Here is a 13122-nt window from a genome sequence, read left to right on the forward strand (position 1 = left end):
AGTTGGCCATACAATAGAATTACGCCTGGGGAGCTGGGGGTGCTACTGCTACTGGCTCTTGGTCCAAACCACCAATCTCAAGTCTTTAGGACAAAATTACTGAAAATTCCAAAACAAACAAAATAAATAAATAAAAAAGAAATAAAGAAAGAGAAAACATAAATTTCGGAAACAGAGATTTTTTAAATAAAAATTTTGAGTTTTAAAATTTAATATTTTAATATTATTATGTATTAAAATTTAAAAAAATTAAGAAAAAATTAAATTATTTATTATATTTTATATAAAAATTTAAAAAAATTATAATAATAAAATAAAAATTTTATATTTGGGATAAAAATTTCTAGACAGTACCTAAAGAAACCCCAAAACAGTTGGATCTTGGGTGGATTTGCCTCACCTTTCTGCTGTAACTTTTATTTGTTTCAAACTTTTGAACTGTTTTCCTCTAGTCTCGAAAGCATTCTCTCTCTCTCTCTCTCTCTCTCTCTCTCTCTGTGAGCTGTTTTGAAACCACAGGAGCTGAAAAACCAGTGAGAACTCTTTTAAGGTTGTTTTTTCACAAAAATAGATTATATGATTGGTTGTTCTCATAAGTTAGATGGTTAAGGTTTCTCTCTCTAAGAGGTCAATGCCTCGTATATATGTTGTATGTTAAACTGTTTATGGGCTCTCTTCTCTCTCTCTCTCTCTCTCTCTCTCTCTCTCTCTCATAGGTCTAGTTTATTTTCTTACAAAAAAACTCTCCAAGCTCAATACAGGTCTTGCCAAATGTTATAAAATGAGTTGGTAAATGGCGTTTCAAGAAGCCAACTAACTTCTTGGCTTGCCAGTTATTGCCATTCTGGTTAGTTCCCCTTCTTGCCTATTATTTTTTATTTTATTCGACTGATTTTTTTTTTTTAGAGATTTTGATCTGTGCTTTCTGTGCTGCGGTGTCTATAATTTTCATCCGAAACTCCCATATTTTCATTACAACTCTCAAGACCCATATTATCCTGCACTTTCGCGTCCATTTGTTTCAGAAAAATCTAAGTTTTGATGTAAATATGGAGGAATAAGAAGGTTTCAGTGAGTTGGGTTAAGAAAATTTCCTGTTTATTGTCATAGAATGATGGTTTGTTTTGTATTCGTCCAATTATAGTAATAATTGTTACAGAATTGTTGGAAGCTTTCGTTGCTCATAGAGCATTTTTTTCCTTTTTCCAAAAAAGGAAAGAATCTAGGCTGGATTTTCGGTTTCTTAATGATTTGGTGGTTAAGAATGAATATGCGGATGGAGATATTTTGTGGTAGTTCTAGGCTCGGCAACCAGTCCCAACTAGATTTTTGGTATTGTGACTTTGGAAGCGGGGGAAAAAATAGTTTTGGACCGTCATGACGGTTTATTGTCCTCTGGCGCTGGGAAATGCTAATAGGGTTAATCATCTTCTTCGAATTGATGATAAAGTTCAAGCTCATGGCCATGGAAGAAGAATATTAAGAACAACCGCCACAGAGGAGTTGATCTTATTAAGGTAAAGAACATTCAACTTGTTGCAAACTATAGTTGCATTCAGAACCAAGAAATTCAAGGATTTGGAGGCAGACGAGCATTATTCTCCTTGCAGATTTGAAGTTGGATAGGAAATCGACTATCCTATCCGATCGTGTCTTGATGGCAGATAGAAAGAATCCATCTGAGTTATGAAACACAAATTCCATTACTCAACCAAGGCCAAATCTGACTTGAAGAACCTTTTGTAGGACTTTTCAGTTCTAGTGAACATTTGGGAAACACTATCGGCTATTACTCATTCATCAACTCATTTGGTGGTTTTGTTTTTCTTTCTTCTCCTTTTGAGATTGGTATGGAATTTTTTCCAATGACTTGGTGATGACGCATTCGGTAATGGCTTGTTGTGCAACTTTGATGGTGTTCAAAACTGAATTGATCCTGGGAATGGTTCCAGAGTTTGACCTGTCATGACTTCAGGGCCGAAAAGATTAATAGCTGATTGGGAGAATTAATCAGTTGCCAATATAAAGAAAACAACTTCCTTGATATTGGGTTAAGTCCAGTTCTTAGTTCTATGTTCCCATAGTACCAAATGAAGCTCAGGCACAGTTTATCTTTAACTGAGAATCAATGCAATTTGAGGTGTGCATATCAGGTGGTATGCTAGTTTCCGCTAGAGGATACTATGTGAGTAGTCAGACGATGGTAATCTCCAGCCTGAATTTTGGAAGTGACTTCTGGAGATATTGATTAATTGTTTTTTTCGGGTGATATTCATCATTTAGTAGGGATTATCAGAAACTGGTCTTGGTGTTTCCTTACAACTAAGTTTTACTTAAAACTCATTAGATTTCTAGTAATATCTTTTATCTGCTAACTTACTGTAGTATTCTTACTGTTTGCACTTTGAATTGAAAACGGAATTACTTACTTGGACTCGGATAATAAGGCCCTTCCGTCACATTTAATGGCCATTGAACTTCATCCTTCTTTCTACAACTCCTTCCATATTAAAAGGGTGAAATTTAATAAACAATATACTTCTTTCTTCTTATCATTTTATTTGTCTATCTACTATTAGATTGTCTAATAATCCCACTATAATGCAGGTTTGAAGAAGAAGAAGAAGAAGAATTTTAACTGTGTATACTGGAACCAATTCGGAGAACAGAAACATTTGAAGCACATTTCAGCCGTCCTACCTTAAAAATATCACCTCCCAACATGTTTATAATCTCCTCTTGCTACCCCTCTAGTAGGGGATTATTGAGTATTCCAGGCATATGACAATTGCAGTTCAAAGCTTTCCATTTGTTGGGTGGGGCATATCATTCTCCATGAAACCATAATTAGAACAGCATATTATCGTTGGGGATGGATATTAAGGAAGCAGAGAGAGTAGTTATTGCGAAACCAGTCGCATCAAGGCCTACTTGTTCCAGTTTTAGATCTTTCTCAGAACTTCTTGCAGGCGCCATTGATGCCTCACCTTCCAATGTATGTTCAACTGCAGTTGCTGCTATTCGACCAAAGACTGTGAGGTTCAAGCCAGCGGTGATTCGTGCTCCAGCTGGGCTGGTTTCTTCCCAGGTGATCTTTTAGGTCTTCTAAAATGTCCTTCATTCAGTTTTCTTATCTTCTGATCTTTCTAATTCCCAATGATTTCAGGCTGGGATCTCTGGAGCAGCAGTTCGTAATTCATCTGATAATGTTTCAAAATTTGACAGCAAATCCACTGTGGTATACAAACCACTGGCAAAACTTGTATCAAAGACGACCGTTTCTCTCTTGGCAAATATGGTCAGTTGTTAAAATCTGCATGGTGTGTTATAGGCGTACGTCTTTTTTGCTTTCCTGACATCTATGGTCTTTTAATGGCTATTCGTGTTGTTCTGTTGTCATTTTACTTATCGTTTTGTTGTCATGTTACTTCTCTTTTCCATCCTCATGAAACTTCAATCCTATCAATGCATTGAGAAGATATAAAAATCAAACTTGGATAACTGTATACTTCTGAAGTAAGAGATTCGTTCTTATTTTATTTTTTAAATGAACAGGGAAATTTCAGTACTGGTCATCAACAACAACAACAACATCAACATCAACAATCAGTTGAGGCCTCTGTCCAACATCCAAACCAAGAAAAACGTAATTTCAGTTCCCAAATTAGCTCAAATCTTCCCCAGAACATTCCATCACACGTTGAAAGTAATCAGACAGGTGGGCACGCCAAGATAGCATCCCAGAACTTGGAGGAGGATCCAAAAGCTGTGCCGACCACAGCTAATAGTGATAGGCCTTCTTATGATGGATATAATTGGAGGAAATATGGCCAAAAGCAAGTCAAAGGAAGTGAGTACCCAAGAAGTTATTATAAGTGCACACACCCAAATTGTCCCGTGAAAAAGAAGGTTGAAAGATCGTTGGATGGTCAGATAGCAGAGATTGTCTACAAAGGTGAGCACAGTCATTCAAAGCCCCAGCCTCCTAAGCGCAATTCATCAGGGACACAAGGGCTAGGATTTGTATCTGACGGACCTGGTCAAGATGCCAACAATAAATTGTGGGCTAATCACCACAATGAAGGTAATGAGGGTTCTGAAGGCAGAGTAGAAAGTCAGAATGAGGTAGGAGTACCTGCACGTTCGACTTATCATGGTAACATTCCAGTTCCTTGTGATCCTGTTGCCACTGGAGCAGTTAATGTTGGCGGTGTCACTTCTGATAATTCCTGTGGTCTTAGTGGAGAATGTGAAGAAGCGAGTAAAGCAATGGAGCCAGAGGACGATGAACCCAGAAGTAAAAGAAGGTAAGATTATGTGTATATTAATAGCAGACTGAAATGAAATCAATACCTGTTTTACCAAAACTAGGGACCCTATCTGAGATGGTTGTGTTCTGTATGGCCCACTTTGTTACACTACATACATGCCTTTCCCACTCATGGTTTTCAATAAATGGTAGAAATATGTTAGGGTTATGTCCAAATTTCAGCATATTGAATCTATTGATAATAATTACTATCCCACTGTTTATCAAAGAAATGACGCAAGTTTTTCTTGTGCTAATCCGTTTGCCTTTCTTTTCTTGCATCCTATATATTTCTCCCTTCCGTCCTTGCCTAATCTGTGAGATCTCCTTTTCAGCGCACATCATTTTCATCACTTTCATTCAAGTGAAATGCGTTAATTTTTTCTAAACTATCCTCTGCTTCAGGAAAAGTGAGAGTCGATCCCATGAAGCAGGTGTATCAGGGGAAGGCATACAAGAGCCCCGAATTGTTGTGCAAAACTCCACAGATTCTGAGATAATGTCTGATGGTTTCCGCTGGAGGAAATATGGACAGAAGGTTGTGAAAGGAAATCCATATCCCAGGTTGAGATTCATGTTTTTTTGTGTGATATAATCTCTTGGTGAAAAAGTGTTTAGTCTTTCTTTCCAGATAGTATTTGTTAAGCATCCCTCAATGCATCTTGCAGAAGCTATTATAGATGTACCAGTCTCAAATGCAGCGTGCGCAAACATGTGGAAAGAGCATCCGATGATCCAAGAGCTTTCATTACGACATATGAGGGAAAACACAACCATGAAATGCCACTGAGGAGCTCAAATCCAGTGGTTTCTGAAACAGATTCCCTAGCCCCTAAAGGTAAAGATAAGCAATGATTGACACCAGGCCCTGAAAACTTCACCAACCAATCATTCGATCAGACAAAGGAGATCGTGTGAGAGTTCAAGGGGATCAGAAGCCAGACGACTAATGCGATCAGAAATGATGGATCAGTCTCTCCTCCGCATCTAATTCTTGATGAAGACTGCTTTTCTTACCTTTTATTTGCTCTCCTCCTTGTGGGTAGCAAAGATTATTAGATGGTAGCACAGTTGTCACTTTAAGCCTATTCAACTTTCTACCTCAGAGCTTTTTACTACAGTATCTCTTTTGATTGTTTAACACTCCATATAACAAGTAGACTTGAATTTCACATCAGGTGTTATATGTATGCACGCTAGTTTCATTCAGCTTCTTGAATTATTGTTTATAGTTTACAAACTATGTGCTCATATGACATGGATGTGGAAGAACATTCAAAATGTAAGATTCTTTAATATCTCCTTCCAATGAACTTCATGACTTCAGATTTTCTGTGGCATGGCCTGCACGTTTTCAATGCTCCGATGCATATCAGCAATGTATTCATGATCATTGTTATCTAGTTAGTACATAGCAAGATTTGCTCATCTTATCTTGCTTTTTCTGGAAAACAAAAGGCCTACTTTCCATTCCTATAGAACGTTGCATTTTTTTCTCTCAATCATTGATGCAAAATCAAAGATTTCATCAGCAAAGTCATAGAGCACAACATATAGATGCATTAACATCGGCAAACACAAAGTATTTTCATTAAAAAAAAAATCTTTTTTCATGGAACTAAAAGCGACAAACTTTCCTTTAATATTGTAGATGAATGGATTTAGTAGTAGATGTAGCTTACCAAATCTGGAAAAACATGGCCGTCCCACAAATTCAAGCTCATTTGTGGGAATAAGTCACTGTAAATGGCGTCTTTTGCAAGTTGGAAGATGCTGTTTTACTGTTTCAAAACTCCAAAATCAAACCGAAAGCCTCCACACCTAACTTGGGTCGGGGTTTCTACCTCCTGAAGAAGAAAACAAAGACACGTCACGAACACGGTTTGACTACGCGCTGTTCAATATTGAAAACTGGGGAACTCGACCCATCATTAGAATTCATAAAAATAATAATTATATTGTAAGTAAGTTTGACTGATAAGATTGAAACCAATTTGTGGGGCCCATAAAAGAAGAACCTTTTATCTTTGTGACCAGCTTTTCAAAGTTATGAACATCATATTTCATTTTTAGGGAAAGAATGATTCTCTTGTTTGATTATAAATAAAAGATCTATCCAACTCAATAGACAATTGCCCATATCTATAATCTATAAGCTTATATAATTTTCATAGGAATTTTGATTGGGTCGTCTGGATTGAGAATCTATCTTATCTCATCATTATAATTTTTTTAAATTTATATATAAAATATAATAAATAATTTAATATTTTTAAATATCAAAATAATAATAATATTAAAAAATAATATTTTATTCAACTTTCAACTTTTTCCTAAAATCATCTCATCTCATCTCGTCTTTATCATCATTGTTTAAACAATCCAATCTTGTGTCAAATGAATAAATCAAGTAAGAGAAGCAAGATCCTATACTATAGTTATATAAGACAAATTCATGGTCATTTAAGTTTAAAAGAATTTGAAAAGTCACATCAATAAATATTAGATAACTTGTAATTTTGTTAGTGCTTCATCTTCTTTTCTCTATAGTTAATTTTTTACATTTATCAACTGAAGGATGTCATGACAAGTTGTAACCAAATTAAGAAATAATGATTTTTCTATGCATCGTACGGTCACCCGACTAATAATTAGAAAAAGTCAATCGATTATAAAGCAACTGTTAAGAGAGTAATTGACCATTAAAAGAAAAGGCATCTCGAAATTCTATAAAAATTTGAAAATAATTTCTTATTACAATTATTTAAACCTCACTCGTATCTTTTATTTTTCTATGCACAGATTCTACATTGTCTCATGACTTAGGTACTATTTGCCCATTGAAAATTTTCATTTCAAACATAAAATTTTTATCTTATCATTATAATTTTTTTTAATATTCATATAAAATATAATAAACAATTCAAATTTTTCTTAACTTTTTCAAATTCTAAAATAATAATAATATTAAAATATAATATTTTAATATTTAATCTTAAAATTCAAAATTTTCATCTGAAAATTCTCAGTAGTCAAACAAAACCTTATAGATTCAGTCCAAATATGATAAGATCTCAACCACTCCAACCATTTTTACTATTGATAAAACAAACTAAAAAGTATGTCTTATTAGTGGTTTTTCTTGATTGCAAAAAAGTCATCACATTATGTCAAATGCGTGGTTTGAATAGTAAAATGAGATGAGATAATTTTTTATAAAAATTAAAAATAAAATAAAATATTATTTTTAATATTATTATTATTTTAAAATTTTAAAATTTAAATTATTTATTATATTTTATATAAAAATTAAAAAAATAATGATGAGATGAAATAAAATATCCAACCTAGATTTGAGAGTGATTACCTTTTAATAATAATAATAATAATAATAATAATAAATTATTAATTAATTAAGTAAAATACTTAGAGCAAGTATTATGTGTGTTTCAAAATATTAATTGCTGAGATCAACACGGCAATGATGTTGTTAGACCGTTGGACCATAAAAAGGGAGAAAAAAAAAGAGAAAAAAAAATATCCAATCATCATCATCATATCCATGAGGTGGTGTGGTGGGAACCACCCAACAGTGGATTTTGTGTGCACAATAAATTGAGCTAATTAAAATAATGCCATTTAAAGAAAACCGTGTCACACAACTGTAGCTTTAAACGACAGCGTCGCACGTCTATACGCAGCTCGCTTTGAAAGTTCCCTCTGGCCCTCACAGCCAACCAGCCAGCTTGCCAAGAAACAGGTTTTCTTGGGGAGAGGTGGGCTCTTCTGCTCAATTTCAATTTAAAGACTGATCTTTTAACCTTTCCTTCCTTTTTCTCGGGGAATACTCTGCTGGCATTTTCAGAATTAGAACATGGGTTGGTTTCCCTGCTCTGGAAGATCACACAAAAGTAACGCCAAGGTGATGAAGAAGAAGAAAAACTTGGAGCTGCAGGAGAGCCCGCTTGATCGGATTAAACCCAGTTCAGGTATTTAATATAGCTGTCAGAATCTTACCCAAGTTCATGTCTGTGTCACCCTTTTTGAGTTCATCTTGCTTTCAATCTGTTGCTACAGTGACTGGTTGGTGGTGTCCTAGGATTCCTTCTATTTTTAAAATACTTTTTTATTCATTTTGAGGTCCCGATGATTCTGGTTGCATCTGCTTTCTCTGCAAGAAACTCAAGCTTTATTTTGGCTCTTTCCTAACCTTTTCAATTTTGCTTCCGCTTTCCACTTGTGTGTTTCCAGAGAACTTGAAGATAAGTTCCTCTTTAGCATCCAAGGAGGCCTTTAAAATCGGAGGCTCCAATCATATTTCGGCTCAGATATTTACATTCCGTGAGTTGGCAGCTGCGACTAGAAATTTTAGAGCGGAATGTTTTTTGGGTGAGGGAGGTTTTGGTAGGGTATATAAAGGGCGTTTGGAAGGGACCGATCAGGTTAGTTGAGTCATCACATATTAATCATTCATAAGAGAAGCAGATGGTTGAGATGAGTTATAATCATGTTGCATTTGGTTGCTTTCTTGCCAAAAAAAAAACCATTTCTGCTTTTTTTTTTTTTTCCTGCTAATAATTACTCCCCTCTTTTTCTTTTGATCACTTTTGATATTGAAGATGGTCTTCAGAAAGTTGTGTTTCTTATAGCTTACAAGATATGGAATTAAGATTTATGAATTGAGCTTTAAGCGTGTGTGTGTGAACTGAGTTGACAGTGAAATCTGATCTTTCTAACTGGGTTTGGTACAGGTTGTAGCTATCAAGCAGCTTGATCGGAATGGGTTACAAGGGAACAGGGAATTCCTTGTTGAAGTCTTGATGTTAAGTCTGCTACACCACCCTAACCTTGTTAATTTGATTGGTTACTGTGCTGATGGAGATCAAAGGCTTCTGGTTTATGAATACATGCCACTAGGATCTTTGGAAGATCATTTGCATGGTATATACATTGCGTTACAGTTTTCACGCTTTATTTTTATTTGTTGTTATTTGTTAATCTGTAATATTATGCTTGTCTCTTATGCTTATTTTGCAGACATCGTACCTGGTAAGAAACAACTTGATTGGAATACAAGAATGAAAATTGCCGCTGGGGCAGCAAAGGGATTGGAGTATTTACATAACCAAGCTGATCCACCTGTTATATACAGAGATCTGAAATGCTCCAACATTTTGCTTGGTGAAGGATATTATCCCAAGCTGTCTGATTTTGGCCTGGCCAAACTCGGGCCTGTTGGGGATAACACACATGTTTCCACAAGGGTCATGGGTACCTATGGATATTGTGCTCCTGAATATGCAAGGACAGGTCAACTGACTGTGAAATCAGATGTTTATAGCTTTGGGGTTGTTCTTCTGGAGATCATTACGGGTAGGAGAGCAATTGACAGTTCAAAACCTCCAGCAGAGCAGAATCTGGTTACATGGGTAAGAAATCGCTACCTTTATTTAATTTTACTGATGGTGATAAGGTTTTATGGCCTTTCTTGTATTTGTATTTTTTTCATAATGTGGTCTCACTTTATTAGATTAGTGATATACTCTACTGACAGTAACACTGGAAATGCTCTGGTCAAAGGGCATAGATTCTAATGTATTATGACCAGTCTAGAGGGTTTCCTATTGATAAATTGTGAACACCTATATGCTATATGTAGTTAAATGCCCGACTCATGGCTATCTCCACAAATAGGTTCCTAGCATATATTTCTCTTGCCCCTTTCTTACCACATCAAATATATAAACATGTAGTAATTTTTAGATATATTCTAGAGGGTTGCTTTTAGAAAATGAAGAAAAAAAGGGAAAGGAAAAGGAGAAGAATTAAATGAGAAAGAGAAGGATGTAATTCGAATTTGTAACTTGAGGATCTTGTCATCAATTTAATACTAATTGTTGATCTCAAAAATGATTATAGTGTATACCAAAAATTATGGTGTCTACAGTTTATGAAATTTTATTTTGAATTAATGTCAGGCAAGACCATTGTTCAAAGATCGTGCAAAAATCTGGCAAATGGCTGATCCATTGCTTCAAGGTCAGTATCCTCCGAGAGGCTTGTACCAAGTTCTTGCTATTGGAGCAATGTGTGTTCAAGAGCAGCCTCATTTGCGGCCGGCCATAGCTGATGTTGTCACTGCTTTGACTTACCTTGCTTCACAAAAACATGAACAGCGAGACCAAAGCTCCCGCCAGTCTCCCTGTTCTCCCCAAGTAAAGGGAAGTGCTAAGAAGTTCAATCGTAAAGTGGATCTGAGAGAGATTGAATAGAAGACTAACTAGAGAGTGTTTCTACGGTAGAAGTGAATCCAAACTGGTTCCTTCCATAATGAGTCGGCTGGTGTCACACAGGCCAAACATGGCTGCTATTTTGGTCATACCAAGATTGATGCTTATATAGGTGATATATATATTTGGTTGGTGATCAGAAGCTCAGTGCTTGGTTGTGAGTGATTGGTTGTTGAGTTTCAATCGTGCCTCGCTATCAAATTTTGTAATGGTCTAGATAACAGAACGATACTGATACATTTGTCTTTAGAAGATATTTGCATGTTCTTTACTTCATGTGAATCTGTGATGGTGAGCTCAGGTTGCAGTACACAAAGAGGCATTCACACTTGAGCAGTGTTTCCTCCCTTTGTATTTACTAGTCCCAGCTGTGGTGACCTTTGGTTGATCCTGGTGTTATATGAAAAATTTCAACTTTTACAGTATAGCTTTGCTTTCCATTTGGCAAGGGTAGCAGTTTCCTCTTTTCGAAAAATATGGTTGGCGATCCTTGAGGTGGTGGTAGGTGATTGTCTTGGAGTTACATTGAACTAACGCCTGTAACACCAACCTCCAAAATCAAGAAGGGTAAAGGCAACATCAGAACTTGGGAAGATTGATGCAGTAAAATTACTTTAAATCAAGAAGAAAATCGGAGGGATGGGAGAAAAATAGAAAAGAGGCCTAATATGGGCAACCCAATTTTCAAGGAAAACAAAGGGAAAATTAATGTACAGGTCTAACTCTGACCATGAATTAGCTTGGGAATAGTTAATTGGATTTGTTTTCTAATCTCATTATGACGGTCATGAAATTTCAAGTTCCTATTGTTTCTGCCCATGAGGCATGGCGAAAGGTTTTTTAGACTGGGTCTTGTCTTAGGCAAGCAATATTCCAATACTACTAATCTCTCTATGGATTCTACTGGTTGTTGCTACAAAAGACAACTCGTCTCATGGACGAAATGCTCCAGCTCCCTCTAATTCTTCATCACAAGGTTCTAGTCAATAGAATTCTTCAAATGGAAGAGGTTGTGAACGTTGCATTTTTGGGTCTACACCTTAACCTCCAGGTAACACTCGTCATCTTTGCCAAGTTTTTCAACAAGTTGAATTCGATCTCTCCATTAAAGTATTATCACAAGTTTGACAATGCATGCCAAGGCTTCACTGATTCAAATATAGTTGCGTACATCACTACTCCTCCCAATGAAAGAATACTCGGGCACTGACCATCATCTACTCCTGAACTTCAATCCTCCAACTCCAATTTTTATTTACTCAGTCTTCATGTGACTTAGTATATGCACGTGTCATGTTGCCCATAATTAGAACTTATCTTCTTTGATGTATGGACAATTATAGGACCGTTCCGGATTCAGATATAGAGAAACTGAGATCCGAACTTGGGTATAAATCTGGATGCGGATATCTGCATCTGAGTATAGATTGGTGCGGATATCCGGATTCAGGTATGTATTTACATTTGGGCGGATTCGGGGATATCCATTTTTTTTTTTTTTTTTTTTTTATAAAACTGAATTTTCAACATTTTAAAATAAATGAAAATCAAAATAGAAACATGATTTTAAAAATACGTAATGATACACCTAAAACTCTTATGTAATTATGTCACTTTACTAATAAAATAATTTCAATTTTACATATCTACCCTTGATTTAAATAGAGTTATAAAATAATTATAGACTAATTGTAGGTTTATTATTTTCTTCAAAGAGTATGTGAGAGCACATGCACAAAGTCCACATAGTGAGGCTGCAAAGAACAATCGGACATTGGGAGTGAAGTGTACAAACTTGTATTGCGCTTTTTATCTTTTTGACAGATTGGGAGGTGGGGCATTGACCAATTAACTTGGCAACATCTCTTTTCAATCTCGACCAATAAAATTGGCCTTGTACTTCATCTATAGTCATAACGAGTAAATGCTACCCATCATTCTAATTTTCATCATCCTCTCATCATCCCATAATATGGCTTTAGAGTATTGGAAACTATTTACTATATTTTACTTGTGAATCTATCATCTAATACCACATCATGAGATGCTGAGAAAATAGATGATGAATAGATTTTTTTTCATAATAAAAAGGCTTTGAAACACCTGTAAGTTTAGCATGAAAACTAATCCCCAAAAATAATACTAGAGTGGGATCCCCCTCTGATCACATAAAAATGAACTTTGATTGGGTGGTAGCAAAATATTTCTCCAGTCTTAATAGCACAATAATAGCAGAACTATCTTGGGAAAATTAAAAAACGCATGGACGAGGAAGCATTTTCCATTTGACCCTACAATTTCACAGGCTAGAGCCACCCTTCTAACTATCAGAGAAGCCAATAATATGCAAAGGGGAAAAAAAATTAAAATCAAACTCTTCATTGAGGGAGGTTCCTTCCTAGTCATTGTCATCCAATAAGCTCAACTTACAACCATCTAGGTTAGGATTGAAAACCAGAGGCTCATGACTGGGAAGTAAACATGCTGGTAGAGTTTTTTAACCTACTTCGTAACATCTCCCCT

General features: G+C 35.7%; 2 protein-coding genes across 3 annotated transcripts; both read left to right on the forward strand.

Annotated features, from left to right (window-relative positions):
- Positions 1 to 437: 437 nt before the first annotated feature.
- On the forward strand, positions 438 to 5622 carry LOC122276364 (WRKY transcription factor 44-like). Of its 2 annotated transcripts, none has more exons than XM_043086015.1 (6): positions 438 to 550; positions 2608 to 3088; positions 3167 to 3298; positions 3556 to 4307; positions 4715 to 4873; positions 4978 to 5622. In XM_043086015.1, exons 2-6 carry the CDS (start codon positions 2873 to 2875, stop codon positions 5162 to 5164), a joined length of 1446 nt encoding a protein of 481 aa, XP_042941949.1. In that variant the 5' UTR covers positions 438 to 550; positions 2608 to 2872; the 3' UTR covers positions 5165 to 5622. The 2 variants fall into 2 exon arrangements, with proteins under 2 accessions (XP_042941949.1, XP_042941948.1); XM_043086014.1 differs by lacking the exon at positions 438 to 550 and adding an exon at positions 576 to 847.
- A 2392-nt stretch (positions 5623 to 8014) lies between these two features.
- LOC122276365 (probable serine/threonine-protein kinase PBL7) lies at positions 8015 to 11024 on the forward strand. The gene is made up of 5 exons (XM_043086016.1): positions 8015 to 8298; positions 8561 to 8751; positions 9061 to 9250; positions 9347 to 9738; positions 10288 to 11024. Exons 1-5 carry the CDS (start codon positions 8184 to 8186, stop codon positions 10579 to 10581), a joined length of 1182 nt encoding a protein of 393 aa, XP_042941950.1. The 5' UTR covers positions 8015 to 8183; the 3' UTR covers positions 10582 to 11024.
- Positions 11025 to 13122: the final 2098 nt, after the last annotated feature.

This window comes from Carya illinoinensis, chromosome 9 (assembly GCF_018687715.1).
Source record: "Carya illinoinensis cultivar Pawnee chromosome 9, C.illinoinensisPawnee_v1, whole genome shotgun sequence".
NCBI lineage: Eukaryota > Viridiplantae > Streptophyta > Magnoliopsida > Fagales > Juglandaceae > Carya > Carya illinoinensis.